The sequence below is a fragment of the Amphichorda felina genome (assembly GCF_050947745.1).
Source record: "Amphichorda felina strain 45539 chromosome Unknown scaffold_9, whole genome shotgun sequence".
NCBI classification, from domain to species: domain Eukaryota; kingdom Fungi; phylum Ascomycota; class Sordariomycetes; order Hypocreales; family Bionectriaceae; genus Amphichorda; species Amphichorda felina.
The window spans coordinates 423481-442192 of record NW_028145041.1 but is presented as its reverse complement, the minus strand read 5'-3'; the positions used below and the strand labels follow the sequence as shown (position 1 = coordinate 442192).

At 55.2% G+C, this 18712-nt stretch overlaps 7 protein-coding genes across 7 annotated transcripts; 3 read left to right on the top strand and 4 right to left on the bottom strand.

The window, feature by feature from the left end:
* Positions 1 to 209: 209 nt before the first annotated feature.
* ACO1O0_008674 (GNAT domain-containing protein) lies at positions 210 to 1095 on the top strand (the record flags this gene model as incomplete). Its single annotated transcript, XM_083198038.1, has 3 exons — positions 210 to 231; positions 288 to 367; positions 436 to 1095. The coding sequence occupies 3 exons, from the start codon at positions 210 to 212 to the stop codon at positions 1093 to 1095; spliced, it is 762 nt and encodes a 253-aa protein (XP_083045773.1).
* A 591-nt stretch (positions 1096 to 1686) lies between these two features.
* ACO1O0_008673 (bL34 family ribosomal protein) lies at positions 1687 to 2124 on the top strand (the record flags this gene model as incomplete). The annotated part of the gene is made up of 2 exons (XM_083198037.1): positions 1687 to 1757; positions 1821 to 2124. The coding sequence occupies 2 exons, from the start codon at positions 1687 to 1689 to the stop codon at positions 2122 to 2124; spliced, it is 375 nt and encodes a 124-aa protein (XP_083045772.1).
* Positions 2125 to 2378: 254 nt separating this feature from the next.
* On the bottom strand, positions 2379 to 5245 carry ACO1O0_008672 (glycosyl hydrolase family 3 N terminal domain-containing protein; the record flags this gene model as incomplete). The annotated part of the gene is made up of 4 exons (XM_083198036.1): positions 2379 to 4253; positions 4300 to 4400; positions 4448 to 4837; positions 4993 to 5245. 4 exons carry the CDS (start codon positions 5243 to 5245, stop codon positions 2379 to 2381), a joined length of 2619 nt encoding a protein of 872 aa, XP_083045771.1.
* Positions 5246 to 6980: 1735 nt separating this feature from the next.
* Positions 6981 to 9033, bottom strand: RAD7 (uncharacterized protein; the record flags this gene model as incomplete). Its single annotated transcript, XM_083198035.1, has 4 exons — positions 6981 to 8726; positions 8783 to 8810; positions 8864 to 8955; positions 9028 to 9033. 4 exons carry the CDS (start codon positions 9031 to 9033, stop codon positions 6981 to 6983), a joined length of 1872 nt encoding a protein of 623 aa, XP_083045770.1.
* A 944-nt stretch (positions 9034 to 9977) lies between these two features.
* On the top strand, positions 9978 to 13262 carry RAD16 (SNF2 family N-terminal domain-containing protein; the record flags this gene model as incomplete). Its single annotated transcript, XM_083198034.1, has 3 exons — positions 9978 to 10035; positions 10092 to 12981; positions 13034 to 13262. 3 exons carry the CDS (start codon positions 9978 to 9980, stop codon positions 13260 to 13262), a joined length of 3177 nt encoding a protein of 1058 aa, XP_083045769.1.
* Positions 13263 to 13599: 337 nt separating this feature from the next.
* On the bottom strand, positions 13600 to 15858 carry ACO1O0_008669 (glycoside hydrolase superfamily; the record flags this gene model as incomplete). The annotated part of the gene is made up of 4 exons (XM_083198033.1): positions 13600 to 14711; positions 14774 to 14963; positions 15034 to 15150; positions 15217 to 15858. 4 exons carry the CDS (start codon positions 15856 to 15858, stop codon positions 13600 to 13602), a joined length of 2061 nt encoding a protein of 686 aa, XP_083045768.1.
* Positions 15859 to 16792: 934 nt separating this feature from the next.
* SPE1 (pyridoxal-dependent decarboxylase) lies at positions 16793 to 18152 on the bottom strand (the record flags this gene model as incomplete). The annotated part of the gene is made up of 2 exons (XM_083198032.1): positions 16793 to 17859; positions 17921 to 18152. 2 exons carry the CDS (start codon positions 18150 to 18152, stop codon positions 16793 to 16795), a joined length of 1299 nt encoding a protein of 432 aa, XP_083045767.1.
* Positions 18153 to 18712: the final 560 nt, after the last annotated feature.

Genomic DNA, 18712 nt, shown 5'->3' with positions numbered 1-18712 from the left:
ATAATCTCAATGTATAGCTCAATCAGGCAGCATGACGATACCAAGTCTTCTTAGAGGCTGCTATTACACAATAGTGTTGTTGCCAATGGACGCTATTCGGGGTGTGGATGAATCATGAAGCTTGGCTTTTTGGTCGCACTTTTGCCCCTCCATCAGGCTCAACGTTGACATTCTCACACACATCTCTCAAATCAACCAGCACAGACAAGATGAGACTCAACAGCAAAACGGGTATGCACTCACAATATGCCAATTGATTTTTGGCATCGTCCGCTCACTCGCCACAGCGATATCCACCTCCAAGGTGCTGCTCGTTCCCTACGAGGGGCACCACGTCGCCAAGTACCATGGCTGGATGCAAGACCCGGTGCGTCCCTTATCCACAACTTGCCCCAGCATATTCATACGGCGACATCTCACTAACCTGGAAAACAGGAGATCCGCGCTGCCACCGCCTCAGAGCAGCTCACCCTCGAGGAGGAGTACCGCAACCAGGTCGAGTGGCGCAGAGCCCACGACAAGCTCACCTTTATCGTGTGCCGGCCCATCGACCGCTCTCTAGGTGGCATGGGCCATGTGGACTTTATTCGCATGAGCACACTGGACCGCATGGACCGCATGGTCGGGGATGTCAACTTCTTCCTGCACCCGTACGAGGGCGATGAGGATGAGGACGCGGACAGGAAGGCAGAGGAGCAGCGGGGTTGGCTGACGGGCGAGGTGGACATTATGATTGCCGACGAGGATAACCGCCGCTCCGGTATGGGGACCGCGGCGGTTTGCGCGCTGCTGGTGTACGTTCAGGTGCAGCTAGGGTTCATCCTGGAGGAGTATGTCATGAACGGGCCGAAGGGTGGACAGACGGGAGCGGCGCTCAAGAATCTGATGGTCAAGATTCAAGCCGAGAACCAAGGGAGCAGAAGTCTCTTTGAAAAGCTGGGGTTCCGGCAGAAGGGGGGCGTCAACTACTTCGGCGAGGTCAAGATGGTCATGGAGTTAGCTGAGCTACAGAGTCAGCCGTGGTGGGACCAGGCTCTAGGAGACTGGATCCAGATACCATACGGAGGACTGAGGGATGAGCTCAAATATGCCTAGTTAGATGACTGGACTGAAAAAAAGACCGTATAACTCGAACACAAAACACACCTACAGCTCACAGTTTGGCCAGGTTCAAGATGTCAAGGAGCCATCTTTGTTCCTCCTATATCACGACGCCAAGATAGTGGCAACATAGCTAGAATATATTGATAGAAATGACTTTTACATCGCAATAGTTAAAGTCTACTAGAGTATCAAGGGAATTTTAGTTTTTAGCGAAACCATCACCACGTCAACTCTCAGAAATACACTTCAGCCGGGAGATGTTACATTGAGTTGAAATACCTGGTCATCAATCAATTGAACTCATTACACGAGAATAATATACTCAATAGTTCTTCAATAATCTATTTCTCCAAACCATACATCAGACACAAATCATATGAAATTACTATTCATCAATGATATATCTCAGCCATGGAGGTTGCTGAGCCTTGGATACAGGGTAACCTAGACAGCCAATCAGGGCCCCTCGCTCGGCTGACTGATCAAGATTTCTCAACTCCATCCACAGCCATCACCAAAACCTCTAACCGATTACCTTCAACGTCTATCTCGCCTGCCCGTCATAAACGTCAATCTAGAGCCATGAACGCCCTAACGCGCTCATTCACCCGCCTAGCGGTGCGACCTACCGTCGCCAAATCTACTGCCACGAGGTCCGTCTGCCCCCTATCCCAATCCCAATCACTCCCCCATCCAAGACTAACCCGTCGCAGTAGGACCTTCACAACGCTCTCCCCCCTCCGTCCAACGGTCCTCCCCTCCGCCTTCCGCCCGACGCCCACCACCTTTACCCCCTCCACCGCCGGCGTAGACATCGTCCCCACGTCCGCCATCACGCGTCATCCCGCCCTCACGGACCCAGCCGCCGCGATCCGATGCGGCCCGCGAAACACCATGATCAGGGCGACGCGCCTCGTGCAGAAGCGCCGGCTGGGCTTCCTCGCGCGCAAGCGCAGCAGGACGGGGCGTAAGATTCTGCTGAGGAGGAGGATGAAGGGCCGGAGGGAGATTGCGCAATGAGGAGGGAGACGGTGCCCCAGGGGGTGAGGATGGCTGTACGATAGGGGAAGGAAAAACGCTGAAGCGTAGGAAAAATCCCTGTGCGTAGGGATTGGACCGAAGATTGGTCTGGTAGATGTGTACGACTACATATACAGAACAGATGGGGGTTCATTTGTTGGATCTTTAGATCACGCTTGTCCAAGCGGCAAGATATATAATCCACATCGATTATGAGAACGAACATCTTCTCGACATCAACTATCACTATGTCTTTAAATTGGTCCCTTAACGCTGGTCTCACATTCCAATCCATCGACGTAGCACACAGTACCCAGGTCATCGCTGGCCGAACCTAGCCACACCTTGTACCCGCCATCCACCTCGGGCACCACCCAGTCCTGGATCTCAACATCCCACACGCTGACGTCCTTCCTCGTCAGGCGCAGCTCTACCGTCTCGCTCTCCCCTGGTGCCAGCTCCGCCGTCTTCTCAAAGTCGCGGAGCTGAATCAGCGGAGTGTCGTAGGGGATGCCCCCCGGGAACTGCAGGTATGCCTGCACCGAAGCCTTGCCGGAAAACTTCCTGGATCCCTCGTTGGTAACCGTGACAGAAAGCTTGTAGGCTACATCCCATAGGGCGGGGTTGCCGCCCTGCCCGCCACCTGAGCGGGGGCCTGGCTTCTGGTTCGTGTTGTATCCATCTGGGTAGGCGTCGTACTCGTTGTCCGAGTCGGCGGCGGCGGCCTTCGCTTCCTTCTCGGTGAGCCAGGAGTAGATGTATCGGCCGATGCGGTGGAACCCCTCCGGAACCACTCCCTCGCTATACTCAGGAATAGACTGCGAGTAATCCAGTGTTGGGCCCTTCTTGGGCCTCGCAGGGGGAAGAGTATCGAGCTCCGTGACCTTGGCAATAGTCACATTGGAGTAGGAGAAGGTTGTGTAGCTCAAGCCATGTCCAAATGCAAAACGGGGCCTGATTTTCTGGTCGTTGAGATACCGATAATCAATGTACAGGCCCTCGGAAAAGGTGTCCTGTGCCTGGTTGAGGAACGCGCTGTCAATAAGGTCCGTGACGCTCGGAGGCATGTCTTTCTCATGGTAGGTGATGGAATAAGGAAGATGGCCGCATGGCGAAACGTCTCCAAAGAGCACATTCGTCAGCGACTGACCGGCCTCTTGGCCTGGCAAGTGGGCAAAAAGAACGGATTTGACAGAAGGGAGATCAATCCATTCCTCTAGCTCCATTGGACCAACCGTCTGGACCACAACAATGACATTGCTGTATTTTTCTGCGGCATCCTTGACAAGCTTATCTCCATTGTGCCAAGCAAAGAGTTTGCTGGCGTCACGATCGCCGTGATTTCCTTCAACAATATATTGATTCTCGCCCGCATCAGATGTGATGAAGACAATGGCAACGTCATCCTTTGTCGGGTCGTCAACTTTGGGAAACTTGTCCTTGTTATAAAACGTCACGTCGCTGGCCCTTCCGTTGATCGCTGTGATGGGGTCGTCGAGGTACATGTAGTCGACTGTTCCCGAACCCCATCCCTGGCCGAGGGTGCCTTTGTTGCAGTTCCGATCGGCGCAAGCATTCATGCCATCGGGGTTCGTTTGAGCGGCGGTGCCAAATACTTTCAGTGGCCGCGAAGTTGAAAGCGGAAGAAGGTCATCCTCGTTTTTGAGGAGCGTGATGGCTTCCTGGGCAACTTGGCGAGCGATCACGTCGTGGTCAGCCTGGACCGGAACAAACTCGTTGACAATCCCATGTGGAGATGCAGGCCAGGCTGCAGGGTAAAGGGCGCCCTCTGCCTTTTTGCTGTTGGTGTCAAAGTTTGTTTTCGGGAAGCCCTGGTCCTGGCCCATCTGATACCAAGTGGCTACGACGCGGGTCGCCATCTCGTTGAGGCGATCCATGGGGACTGTGCCGTTGAGAGTCGCGCGAGTGAGCTCGTACATCCAGAAAGAACCGCCAAAGAGAGGAATCTGGACATCGCCAGGCATGTCCATGTCTAATCCGGCCAGAGCAGAGTCAACACCAGACATGTGCCCGAGCCAATCTGTCATGACGAGGCCTTGAAAGCCAAGCTCATCTTTCAGGATGCCATTGATGAGGTAGGGATTATGGCTGCATGCAGAACCGTTGACCTAGGGGGGTTAGCTAGAGACATGACGCACTGCTCTTCAAACGCACCGCATTATAGGCCATCATGACAGCGCCGACGCCAACGTGAACTGCTTCGGCAAATGGCCAGAGATAGAGCTCGTGCAGAGTTCGATCGTCTTGCTCGCGTCCTTGATTAGAATATGCTGTTTTTCCCGAATAGAGATATGGGGCTCACCGATGTTGGAGCTGTACGCCTTCTGGAAAGGGTTGTACATGCGGTACATCTCCTGCTCATTGCCAACAAAATGCTTCACGGTCGCAGCAACGCCTTGTTCCTGCACTCCCCGAATGGTTTCCCGAGCGGCAAAGCCCTGGAGCACCGGGTCGGACCCGAAACCTTCCCAGTTACGACCACCCTTTGGCTTTCGCCCGAGTGGCCCAACTGAGGGGCCTAGCCAGATGTGAACGCCCTTTCCGCGGAGCTCCTCACCAATGGCCTTTCCACGCTCGTACATGAGCTTCTTGTCAAACGTGGCGCCGATGGTGATCCCATCTGGGAATGCGGTCACATTGTCGGCTTGACGCACGCCGCCGGCACCGTCGTTGAGGCAGAGCTGGGGGAAGCCTACTCGAAGCGCGGATCCCGAGTTACCGTTGCAGCGACTTTGCACCATATTTAGCTACCAGTCAATTTTCTCGATATAAGTTCAACTTACCCTGACACACTGGTGTTAGCAGATTCATGGCATTACTTCTAGCGACTGATTGGGGGGTTCTTACCCATGAAAATGCCAGTTCCGGCCGTGATGTTGGTTTTCTCGGCTAAGGTCATACGATCGACGAGGGCCTTGGCCTTGTCGTAACTGTCTGCCCAGCTGTCCACCCAGCCGCCATAGGGGGCAGGGTAGTACGCTGGTACGTAAAAGCCATCGGGCAGGTCGGATGCGGTGGTGTTTTGAACTGGGCTTGCCGAAACCACTGCCAGGAAGCCTGACACGGCGTAGGCAAGGGTTGTGACACTTGCCAGACCCATTGTCACGATGCCGAGTTGGCCGGTGAGATAAGAGAGGTGATCACGAGGGTGCGGTGTGCCTCATAATAATATAATAACGAGAACCGCTTGAAGCCGTGGTGGGAGGTCGAGGGGGGCGAATACGGTAGGCCATCCAGAACGGCCATGCCCCCCCTTTTATCAACAAATAATAATGATAATAATAATGGTCACTTGAGCGCAAGATCCGGTTCAAGCACCTTGTAAGTGATGGAGACGGGTATTAACCTTGCAGCCGGGCCCTTGTAAATGCGACCTTGTGGTGTACGCAAGACATTGGGGAATCACCAGCCACCAATGGCGATGGATATGTGATCCAACTCGGGTTGCTTCTATGCAATATCCACCAGTGACGAAGCCTGCTGTGAACATCACCTGGACGTCTGACGGCACGGAAAGAGGACCGTAGGGCTAGAATCAAGCTGGATCTCTGACACGAGACTGGTGAGGTTTGGTACTTCGTACTTTGTATCCGTAAGTACGTCGACAAAACAACAGCCGAGATGACTTGTCGATCAGAGTAGTTCTTGGAGATAACCCTTGTCAGGTGCGGGGCAATACAAGATGATGGATGGCTGCCCAAAGAGATGCACTGCAGGATCGCAGATTGCCAGGCGTTCCCCGCTTGGATCCGGATAGGTTCGAAGAGGTTGCCCAGCTGGTGATACTCGATCCAAAAGCCGCATGCCTCGGCATTGTACTGGTTTGCTGCCCCAGCTTTTGGCCTCTTGTCGCCAGGGCCATCGCGAGTTAGTAAATGCTACCGTACTATAGTAAAAGCTGAGCCGCTGCGAGTGACTAAAACCCGCGTGGATAGGTGACCACGCGTTGTGCGCAACGAGGTCGCATCGGACTTGGCTAAAATCAACGAGGCATGGTTACGTCGGTGTACCTTTGTGGCCCCGCAAGGCCGCACCTGTGACCTGCTGGCATCCGAAGTTGGAGGGGCGGCAAGATGGGGGTTAGGAGGGATGGAGGGTGAGAAGCCAAATCGAGGTGAGGAACACGAATTCGTCGCCATTCCTTGCCGGGGAGGGGCATAATATCCGATTGCCGCTCTGGGGTGCAAATTGGGGGTGGAGGGAGCCAGGGTAAGGGGGAGCTGGGGAGCTTCCAAAGACCTTGTCAGTAACTGCCGACTACAATACTCGGATATCGGAGAATACAACGACGCTTTGTCCGTATTTAGAGTTGAGACAAAGCGACGACTGATGCAAACATGTGAAGTAGTAAAGAGGTCATGGGATGAAGAGAGGGGTGAGTCGCTGTGAGTGGGAGGACTTGAGTGCTGGGAGGAGCTGCTAGGTGAGGAGGAACTGGCAGATTGCACCTGACTGCCCGCCCGAGGAAAAGAAAGCACATCACACCACCACCTCTCAACTTTATCTCTTTCCCATTTCGCTCACTCAACCCCCCGAGTATCAACAGCGCGAAACTAAACTACTGGACAGTGATCCTGCACCACTGCATGCATGAGCCGCCTCACTTTATACCCGGGCCGAGACCTGCCATAGAACGGCGCTGTTTGTACGTGTGAGCCAACCCGAAGCCAAATACCTCTATTAACTAAATCTTCAGGTACTTTAAACGCAGTGCTTCCAATACTGTCATCGCTGTTATCCGTCTTTGCATCGAAGCGACCTGCCACGTAATTTGGGGATGTTAAAACGCAAACTATCATCATCGTGCACAGTGAACTACAGAATCAACCATGCTCTCAATGCAGGCCTTCCGTAACCATCCCCTGTGCGTTGGGCACGCCAACGAGAATAACCCCGCGAGGTACCCTTACGCCTCTGACTTTCATGCATCCAAAGACGTTGACCTCCTTGATACCTGGACAGGCTCGGAAGATGCATCCCAGCACATAGTCCGTCACCTCCTCGCAGAAGCTGATTTCGAGGTGCCTCAGCTCGGGATAATGCGCTTGTTCGCTAAAAACCTCCTCGAATGCCTCGCGGGAAATATTCCTGCACGCGTGTACGTTCAGATTCCGGAGCCCCGATCCCGAGTGAGCCATGAGTGCTTTAAAACCCTCGCTGCAGAGTCCGACCTTTTGAGCGTTGTCACGCGGAGCGGTAGCACTCACATAACGGCACTTTTGGAAGTCTAGGACGTGGAGAGGTGGGTTCTCCCAGTTTGTGAAGAGCTTGTCAAACCCGGCGTCTGTCATATGCTCGCTATCAGTGATACGTAGCTTTGTAAGAGAACGGCAATGGTTATGAATAGTCTCCAGGACACTGTCGTCTGCCTGCGGAACAATCTTGAGGGATAGCGTCCTCAAGTTGCCCCCGATAGAGGAGATAGCATGATTGATCGCGGAGGGTGAGATGCTGTGTTGAGTTTGAAGACCAAGATGCTCGAGCGACGAGATTTCGGCAAGGCCCTTCACACCGTCGTCGCTAAGCTTCTGGTTGTTCTCAATCTTCAACCGGGTGAGGTTCGGACAATGCGTCTTGATCATACCCACTGTCTCGTCTCCAAAATGCCTGTCGGTGTAGTAGACTTGTAAGCCTTTGAGATCCGCACCCTTGGAAGCGATGAAATCGTGCCACTTCTCCTCGCTGAGGAGATTCGCGCCGTGCAGGTAAAAGCTGTCGAACTTCGTGTCACGAGAGAGCAGATAGTCCATCACCTCGTCCTTAAACTGTACCGCGCATCGAGCCTTGAATTTGCGCAGGTTTGGCGCCACCTGGAAGATGCTGATGAGATCTTGTTCTCCGAGCTTGGCACCGTCATAAATGTGCACCATTTCGGTCGTAGGCTGAACGAAGAGCGGTAGGGTGTCTGGCTTCAGCAGGCGGCGCTTGGAAAAGATCCGCGCAATCTTGTCAATGAGGTGCTCGGGCAAGTCCCCTAAGCTCTCGGCCATGTCGACGTTCTTGGCCAACGTTTGCACGCAAAGCGTAGCAAGACTTTTGGTCCCGACATCACCATCGAGGATTCGACTTTGCACCGTGCGGCGCGACCCTACGCCTCCCGTTTGCCGCCTCGGTGCCTTTTTCTTGGGTAGTCCTTGCTGCTCCTTAGCAACCTCTCGGCCACAAGGGGCGCAGAGAAGACCTCCGTTAGGGCCTGCGACGGAATATGGGGTGACGGTAAAGCGCTTATCGCAGATGGCGCAGTTCTCCATCTGCCCGGGTAGCGGCGCATGTCTCTCCTCGAAGATGGCACGGGCAAGCGCATCATCATCGTCTGAGTCGACGGCATCTCTTTTGCGCTTCTTAAAAGACTTAGATCCCTTAATTTTTTCAATGGTCTTCTGTTTCTCCTTCTGCTTCCTGTCGGAAACCTCACTCTGCTCCTCACGGATGGACTGTCGCCGAGAGCTGCGCAGAGTGATGGGGGTTGTGGTCGTTTCTTCAGGCGTACCAGGGCCGCTTTCTCTTGTCTGGGATGCAGCAGCCGCCTGTCGCCGCTGGTCGGCCTCATCACGGATCTGCCTGGCTGAGATGTTGTGGGACTATATTCAATGAGCACACTGAACGTATTGAAAAGGGGGGAGAACCTAGCGCTTACGGCAAGAAAGTCTGTTAATGCGGATTGGCTGAATGTGAGGTTAGAATGTTGGCTTCTTTGCAGCTTAGGGGGATCACTCACGGTCCTATGATGTTGCGTCGGTTCTGATTGCTGTTGGTGCCATTTGTATCATTGGTCCCATTGTTTGCATTGGCATCGTTGGCACCGTTGGTCTGATTTTGTCGTGGCCTCCTGGATGCCCTGGGTCATGTCAGTCACTAGCATGTATTCTGCTCCAGAGAAACGGACATGATGTTGGATGGGGTACTCGAGAGTCTCGGGTGTGAAATTGAATGAATGAACGTTCACAATCGGTAAAGACGCTCGCACAAAGGATGGCGATGCGAAGAGTTGTACTTGTCAGAAAAGGCAAAGCAACTGTGAAATCTTAGGCGATATTAAGAGATTCAGGTGTGAATTGCTTTCAGCTTTTCCATCGGCGCCCAGCCTGCTCCCTTACTCGGTGGCAACGGGTACTAAGGTAGCGCGGACCGCTGCACCTTCACAGTGTCGCGCGTTTTATCCACGACGTCATGTGATTCACTTAGAATCCCTGGTAAAATTTGGACACTGTTTGCACTGTTCAGATGCACCAGTGACGGTGAGATTTGTGACGGCATTGGTGTCATGGCACAGTGCGAGCCGTATTTCTCGTCTTGCCAGAACCTCTTTAGCCCCCTGTCTAGCGCACGTGCTTTCGCGTATCTGGGCGCTGCGTTGGGCGGCGGGCGTCACTCGATCCAAGGCAGGCACTGTGAATTGGCGCCTGCCGTCCCTGACTCCCTGGCGCCTTCCCAACAACCAGGCTCGCGGCAAAAAGGGAAACCAGGTGGCAACTCCTAACTTTCTCAGCTTTGGGCGGTAGCGTGAATCTCATCCCGTCAAACTCTTTCAACTTCTATGTCCATCCCCTCGGATGCTCTCTCCCCCTCTAAGTCTCGTCCTCCTGCTCCCAGTCCGTCACAAGGCTCAGCACTATTCTTTTACATCTTGCGTCACCCCGTCGGCTTTCACTTCTTGCTGTCATCTCAGTTCAACAGAAAGGGGCTATCCGTATCGGGAGTCGAGGCAAGGCGCTTCCACTGTATGGTCTATTGACCCTCATTTGTTTATCTTTTAACTCAGTGCTCACCGACCATGAGCCTAGCTATCTAGCGAGGTTGTACTATAGTGAAGACCTTGACCAATCAGCACAATGCCTCGGGGTCGCCCGTCTCTTCGCTCCAATGCCACTCTAGCATCTGCAAGCACCGGTATGGTTCCCCAGCCCAACCTTTGCCTACGTTCATGGCTAATATTCGCCACTCAGATTCAGTTGAGGTTCCGTCGAGTGGCACTGGGCGCCTCACGCGGTCCAGCTCATCCAAAGATATAGCTGGCGCATCTATAGCCGACCCATCTGTTGTCCAAAACGAGATGGAGTTTCCTATTGCGCGTCTCCGGGGTAGGCCTCGGAAGTCGCATCAGTCGGATAGCGCCCCTTCGCCTGCTGCATCTTCGTCTGCTGCCAGCCTCGGTTCCGCTCCGTCGAGAAGAGGACCAGGCAGACCTCACAAGCTTGCGCCCGCTGGCAGCGAATCCGTCTCATCAGTTCACACACCTATCGATGCAACTTCCGGGAGCGAGTATTCCACTCCGGCCACGAGCAAGTTCCCTACCCCGGTCGCCACGGACGTTCCTGGATCATCAAAACTTCTCGACGCCAATTCTTTGGAAGTGCAACTACCTGCGCGGGGTTTGGGAAGGGAGCGGGCTCTTCGCGGCAGCAAGTACTCGATGAACTCATCTGTTCCGACAAAGGATGTGATTGGGGACAGTGAGGAGGATGATGACCTGTTAGACTTTTCCCCCGATGCCGTAGTTGCCCGTCGGCTCCAGCGGGAAGAAAACAAGAAGGCCGCCCCTTCCCAGACCCCGAAATCTTTGTTTCAGCAGGAAAGCCATGTGCCTGGGTCAAGGTCTTCCTCCTCGCTAGCAACAGGCCCTCGCAAACGGGGAAGAGCTTCAACTGCCTCTACAACGAAAGTCGGCCGACCTTCCAAGATGCCCAAATTCATTCCCGATTCAGAGGATGATGTGGATATGGACCAGGAATATGCTCGCAAACTCCAGGTTGAGGAGTACACTCGTTATGATGAGGGAAAGGGAGTGGAAGACGACAAAGCCTTTGTTGCCGCCTCGTCAGATTCAGATGACTTGGATGAAGATTTTGAGCCATACAAACCCACCCGAGCGAGGACTCAATTGCGCCAGACTGCAAATTCAACAGCCGTCCCCGATGACTACCATTCCGATGGATTCATTGAAGAAATTGAGCGAACGGAACTTGGCTCGGGAGGATTAGAAACCTCCTCCATCTCTTCCATCTCCGCCGTTCTCAGCTCAGCCGCTACTAGTGATAGTGACACGAGTGCTCTGGGCGCTGGCGCTGTTGAGAGACTTGCAGAGCGACGTCGTGCTTACCGGCGACCTGGAAGCACCCGACGTGTTAGAAAAGAAAGGGACCGACTAGAGCTCCACCACCCAGAAATTAAGACGATGTGGGATGATCTGGAGAAGATGCCTGTTCTCAAAGCGGGGAGGGCAGATCAGCCTCGAACAATTTCACGTCAACTGAAGCCATTCCAGCTTGAGGGTCTTGCTTGGATGAAAGCCATGGAGCAGACAGAATGGAAGGGCGGCCTTCTCGGAGATGAGATGGGTTTGGGCAAGACGATTCAAGCAGTCTCGCTCATCATGTCCGACTATCCGGCCAAACAACCATCTTTGGTCTTGGTTCCCCCAGTGGCCCTCATGCAATGGCAGTCCGAGATCAAGTCCTACACCGACGGCACGCTCAACACGTTTGTGTATCACGGCACCAACCAGAAAGCCAAGTCGATGACCATCAAAGATTTGAAGAAGTACGATGTCATCATGATGTCCTACAACAGCCTTGAATCTATGTACCGAAAACAGGAGAAGGGGTTTAAGCGCAAGGACGCTATTCACAAGGAGCAGAGTGTTATTCACTCTATCCAATTTCATCGAGTCATCCTTGACGAAGCCCACAGTATCAAAACCAGGAGCACCATGACTGCCAAGGCCTGTTTTGCTCTGCAGACAGACTACCGCTGGTGCTTGACGGGCACACCTCTGCAGAATCGCATTGGAGAATTTTTCTCTTTGATTCGGTTCCTCAATGTCCGCCCCTTTGCATCCTACCTCTGCAAGCAGTGCCCCTGCTCTACGCTGGAGTGGACCATGGACGAGGACAAGCGCTGTTCTCAATGTAACCATGCCGGAATGCAGCACGTCTCCGTCTTCAATCAGGAGCTTTTGAACCCTATCCAGAAGTACGGCAACCTTGGACCTGGCCGTGAAGCGTTCAAAAAGTTGCGGATGATGACAGATCGTATCATGCTGCGTCGCTTGAAAAAGGATCACACCAACTCCATGGAACTTCCTGTCAAGGAAGTTTACGTCGACCGACAATTCTTCGGTGAAGAGGAGAACGATTTTGCCAACAGCATCATGACCAGTGGACAGCGCAAGTTTGACACATATGTCGCTCAGGGCGTCCTCCTGAATAACTACGCAAACATCTTTGGCCTGATCATGCAGATGAGACAAGTGGCGGACCATCCAGACCTGATCTTGAAGAAGAACGCCGAGGGTGGTCAGAACGTTTTGGTCTGCTGCATTTGCGATGAGCCTGCCGAGGACACGGTTCGAAGTCGTTGCAAGCATGAGTTTTGTAGGACTTGTGTCGCTAGTTACGTCAGGTCTACAGACACCCCTGACTGCCCTCGGTGCCACATACCCTTGTCCATCGACCTTGAGCAGCCTGAGATTGAGCAGGACGAGAACCGAGTCAAGAAGTCGTCCATCATCAACCGAATTAAAATGGAGAACTGGACGTCGTCGTCGAAGATTGAGCTTTTAGTTCATGAGCTGCACAAGCTTCGCTCGGACAATGCGACGCACAAGTCCATCATCTTCTCCCAATTTACCACAATGCTGCAGCTCATTGAGTGGCGCCTTCGCCGTGCTGGCATCACGACGGTGATGTTAGATGGTAGCATGACACCCGCACAACGACAGGCCTCGATCGAGCACTTCATGAACAACGTGGACGTCGAGTGCTTTCTTGTGTCGCTCAAGGCCGGCGGCGTTGCCCTTAACCTCACGGAAGCATCTCGAGTGTTCATCGTGGACCCGTAAGTCCCTTCTTTAGTAGCTACATTAAGAGATGCTAATAATGTTCCATAGATGGTGGAATCCGGCGGCTGAATGGCAGTCGGCCGACCGTTGCCATCGAATCGGCCAGACCCGACCCTGTACCATCACCAGACTTTGCATCGAAGACTCGGTGGAGAGTCGAATGGTGCTGATCCAGGAAAAGAAGACAAGCATGATTCACTCGACTGTTAATGCGGACGACAAAGCAATGGAGTCGTTGAGCCCTGCGGATATGCAGTTCCTCTTCCGTGGAACCTGACGCAGATACGCTACACTGATGCCCTTGATTTCTGTTATTCTCGATTCTGTTTCCCCGGTCAGCGATAGGTGGTACTGATTCCGGCGTTTACGAGATTTTTACTACGAAGGGTTATGGCCTTGCGGGTTTACGAGGGCGAGGTGTTTAGAGGGATGGGATATAGTCGGGGAGAATTGATCACTTTGCTAAGACTTTGGGCGTGTACAGGCAGACGACGGTAGAAATTACACATAGTCAGGCTTCTTCGGGATCTGCTAGTGAGGCATACTATTCAACCATTCGACGGAATTGTGATCCTTTGAAATATGGTGGCTAATTGGCTCTATACTTTCTAGATCTACTTTGCCGCACCGTCTTTGGCATCCCTGGACTTGTTCTTGGCCTCTCCATGTTTATGGTGGCGCTTATAGTCGGTGTCCAGGACAGCGACGCTCAGCTCCGGGAGGTCAAACTTGAAGGATCCCCCCTTTCCGGCCTTGAGGATGGTAGTGGTGCTCTCGACAATGTTGACTCCCGTGTGGGGGTCGTTGTACGCAAAGGGATCGCCAGCCTTGTTGGTCAGCACCGTCAGGGCGGCCTTGGCCCCCTTCTTCACGCCCTCGAATCTCAGGGAGACGGGCACGTTGGCGTGGTCGGTCGTGTTGTACACGGCGGCCTTCCAGATGCGCGACCCCGTGTCCTCGTTGGCCCCCGCGACGTAGAAGACCGGGTCGAAGTCGGCCGAGGCGGGCAGCGTGTGCGTCATGGGGTGGGCGGCGAAGAGCTCCCAGACGTACCATGAGGTAGAGCGGGTAGTCAGGCGGTAGTCAGCGGCGAACTGCAGGATGGTGACGGCCCACTGCCAGCGATCCATGGAGCGTAGCACGGGTGCGTAGAAGGTGGCGGGGATGCGGTCGGCGTTGCGCTCGTAGCCGATGAGCGACACGGCCTCGCCGACGGTGCCGATCCACCAGGGGAAGGGCATGAGGTCGCCGTCCCAGCCGCTGCCGCCGTTGGGGTGCGTGGCCGCGACCTCGCCTACGATGTGGCCCATGTCATTGTCGAACTTGTCAAACTCTTCTACCAGGGCGTTGGGCTCGCGGTACGGGTGGTAGTCGCCGATGCCCGGGGCAGGGATGTCGTCGTAGCCGTCGTGCGTGGCGCCCGACGAGATGACGGTGATATCCGGGTACGCTGCCGTGATGGCCTCGAGGAAGCGCGGGAACCGGTACTCCCGGTACGAGTCCCAGCCCGCGGGGAAGCCCGCTAGCCAGTCCTCGTTGCCGACCTCGACATAGCGAAGCGTGAAGGGCTCTGGGTGGCCCAGCTCGGCGCGGCGGGATCCCCATTTGGAGTCGGCGGGCCCGCGGATGAACTCGATCTCGGCCAGGGCGTCGTCGATGACGGGCTGGAAGTCCTCAGGGGGTGTGACATCGCCGTTGAGAGCGAGGCCGGCCCAGACGCCGACAACTGCAGGGTCCCAAGTCAGCCAGAGGGTATATGGGAGAAATAGGGGGACTAAGGTGGCTTACCTATCTCCAGGTCCATGTCTTCTGCCCACTCAAGATACTCCATAAGACCCAGGCCGTGCGTCTGCTGGTATTTCCAGACTCCCTGGAAGCCCGGGCGGTCCTTCAGGGGGCCGAGGGTATCCTTCCAGTCCCAGTAGGTCTTGTTGGTCTGGCCCTCGAGCATGTTGCCGCCGGGGAAGCGGAGCATGGACTTTGGGCTGGTCAGTATATCCAAGTTCCCCTATTAGGTCTATTGCTGTAAGTAGAAGGGGCTTGCTCACCGGGTGCAGCTCCGCGAGGGCCTCGGCAATATCGACACGGAGGCCATTCTTGCGGTTCTTGTACGTGGGCGGGAAGAGGCTGATGAAATTAAAGTCGAGCGAGTCCTTAGAAAGGCCCTAGGAGGAGTCAGAGAGAGAAGCTAAGGTAGAGCTGTGTGAAAGCTAGAAAGACAGAAGACCTACCGCCGGATCAAATGTCAGGGCAAAGGTGTTGTTGCTGCTGGGCGCGTCGACTGTGGGCTCCAGCTCGAACGTGTGCTCGACCCACTCGCCCTCCTGGGCCCTGCTCTCGACGTCGACACTGCCAAAGACACTGCCGTCCAAGTCGCTGAGCAACTCGGCGGTGAAGACGCCCTCATAGCCGCCCCAGACCCAGAAGCTGCCCGTGTACGTCTGGCGGGCGACGTGCATGCCCCAATAGCCGTCGTTGCGGAGGCCCACGCGGGGGTCGCCATTGCTACTGCTGCTACTGCTGCTGCTGCTGTTCGAAGGACCAGGGCTGACAGTGACGGAGACGGGCAGTGCGTCGGAAAGGGGCGTGTCGAGGCGGTTCAGGGCTAAGTTGGCGCCGTTGACCGAGTGCCATCCGGACAGCGAGACTGGGTAATCGTCGCTGTACTGGAAGGCGCGGTTGCGGATGAGCTCGGCGTAGATACCGCCGTCGCCCGAGTTGTTGATGTCCTCGTGGAGGAAGCCGTACTGGTGACCGCTGGTGGCATTGCCTCCAGATGACTTGACGGTGATGTCGACGGCGAGGGCTGTGGGGAGGAGAGAAACGACGAGGGAGGCCAGGGAGGCCAGGGAGGCCAGGGGGAGGGACTTCATCTCGAAGGAGATATGTATGTATGGCTTCTCTAGCTGCCGAGAGACAGGCACGTCCTTTCACAAAAGGGAACATGTAGGCTGGACCGGTGGGGATATATTTATACCCATGCGTACGAGCATCTGGCCACGGCGACCACCTAGGACAACACTTGCGCTCTATTCACGTCATGACCGAGTCTGAGGCCCAGGCAGGGCAATAAGCTCAAGCTCATCGTCCAACATTCAGGGATCATGGAGAACAGCACAAGCCAAGACTCGGGGTGTTGAGCACCGAAGCCGCCCATTGGTGGCATAGGCCATTGCGCTGGCGATCTGGGGACTGGGCGCGGGGCTTGCAGATGGAGAAGCGCCCGTGGGGTCAAGCCCGATTCGTGCGGGTGCGCGGAGGTCATTGACCCATGAAATAGCATGTTTCCTTGACGCTGGTAGCGAACGAATGCTCGGTTCAAGGTCGCTTGGTGAATTGTGTAGGCTGGTGGTGGCGGAGAGCATGAGAGGCAACGGCATCGGGTGCCGCCGCCCTCTTGGGAGACGGTGAACCACAACTCTTTGCTAAACGAACATTCCAAACATCAGCCGCCGGATAAACTAACGGGGATGGGCCTGACGCCCTGAAAACAGAGGCTGAGAAGCATGCGACTCCAGCAAACCCTATTCGAGCGCTTGGGTTATGTCTGGCCGGGTAAAGTGAGGTTGTGGGGGTAGCCTGGGTGCCAGGCACTTCGTAACAGCATGGATATCTGCCGGGGACTGACGGCATTAGTGGATGCTAATGCAAAGCTGCAGGGACCCAAGTATTGAGCAAACAAACTTGTATTGCAAATCATCTGCTCTCTTCTATCCTGTCTTCTGGTCTATCTATTGTATTACCCGGACCTCGCCGTCTCTAGTCCGACTCGCTCTCAGAATACGTAAAATAACCGAAATTCAGCATTCACAGCTCGATGAGGGCCTTGGCTCCAGGCTCGCTGCAGACGTAGATGACATCGTGCGAGTTGGAGAAGCCATTGAACTGCGTGGCCGAGCACTTGGTGTAGGCGCCCATGTCCTCAAAGTAGAGCCAGTCGCCGACATCAAGGATGGGGTCGAAGCGGACGCTCTCGGCGATGCGGTCGATGCCATCGCAGGTAGGGCCCCAGATCGAGTATTCGACACCCTCGCCAGTGGGGACCGGCCTGGCCACGGGCGTGTTGTACAGTGTCTGGCCGCCCGCCCGCAGGATCCTGGGCACGGGGTTCTGGTGGTCGAACATGATGCTCGAGAAGTTCCCGTAGACGCCATCGTTGACGTACACCATGTAGCCCTTGCCGTCCATGGTCGGGTCCTCGACGGTGCGGCGCGCAATCACGTTGCAGGCAATGGTGAAGGCCGACGACACGTAGTAGCGGCCGGGCTCGGCGATGATGTCGACGTTGCAGCCGGGCGGGAAGAACTCGTTGAGGGCGCCGTCGAGCACAGCCGCCATGTCCTCAAACGAGTCACCGCAGAAGCCGCCGCCCACATCGAGGGTACGCATGTTAAAGCCGCGCTCGCGGGCCTGCTGGAACACAGTGTGGGCATCGCGCACAGCCTTGAAGAAGGCCATGGGGTCGGAGGCGCCCGAGCCAACGTGGAAGCTGACGCCAACCACATTGAGGCCGAGGTCCCTGGCCAGAGTCAGGAGGCTCTCGGTAGTGTCCATGGCAGCACCAAACTTCATGCTGAGGCGGCACAGGCTCGAGGTGTCGTCCGTCGTGATGCGCAGGAAGAGCTCCGCGCCAGGGAAGAGCTTGGCGATCTTGTAGAGCTCGTCGGCATTGTCAAAGGTCATCTGCTTGACGCCCATGGTCTTGACATAGCGCACGTACGAGTTGGTCTTGCACGGCTGGGCGTAGATGATGCGGTCAGGGCTAGTTCCCATGGACAGGACTTGCTCAATCTCCGTCTTGGAGGCGCAGTCGAAGCCCGTGCCAAGCGCCGAGAGGAGCTTGAGCACCTGGGGATCAGGGTTGCACTTGACCGCTGGAAATTGGTCAGCAAATATTCACGTAGACTCGACTCAGAGTAGTTGGGTAAAACCCACCATAGAATGGTTTGATGCGAGGGAGGTTCTTCTTCCAGCGGAGATGCTGGCGGTAGACGTCGCCGAGATCGGCTACGTAGAAGGTGTCCTCATCGCCAGCGTCGCACAGTTCATGGTCGATGGCTTCCACACGTTGGTGGAGGGCATTGCCAATCAACTGCTTTGGGTCGACAGCGGCATGGTTGGTATTGTTCTTGTGAAGCATAGGCTCCGCGAAGCGCGGGCTCTTCATGAACACATGATTGTGAGTCTGGACATGGCAGTCGAGAGCAGCAGTTGCCATTACCATATCCCAGGTATTGACGGGGCGTCCGTGGGGAGAAGGGTAGTGTTTCGTGTCAAGAGACGCCGGGTCGAGGTCCGAAAACTCGGGGGGTGCCGTGGCAAGCAGGTAGATCACACACACAGGGTGGCGGTGAGATCAGTTATATGTGGTAGAGAAGCTCAACGAAGCGGTCAAGCGGGTTTTAGGGTGGTCGAAAGCGATAGCAGACTATTCCCTCAATGGACTGGCGAGGCCTCCACGACTCTCCCTCGGTTAGAGGAAGAACCACAGGGATCCTCCTATGCGGCAGCTGACGGTTATGGGAGGATGGCGGGGACTGGTGAGGGGTTCGACGGCCTGAGCCGGGCGAGAAAAACAGCAGTTCGAGGAGCTTAGACGAGCTCAGCAGGGGCGACTCCGGGAGGAGGGATGGCGTTGATAATGTGGCTGGTCTTGCGCAGGCTGAAATCTCGGTCACTGACGAAGGTCACGGCCTGGGAAGCCGTAGTGCGGGCGGTGCCTTTGAG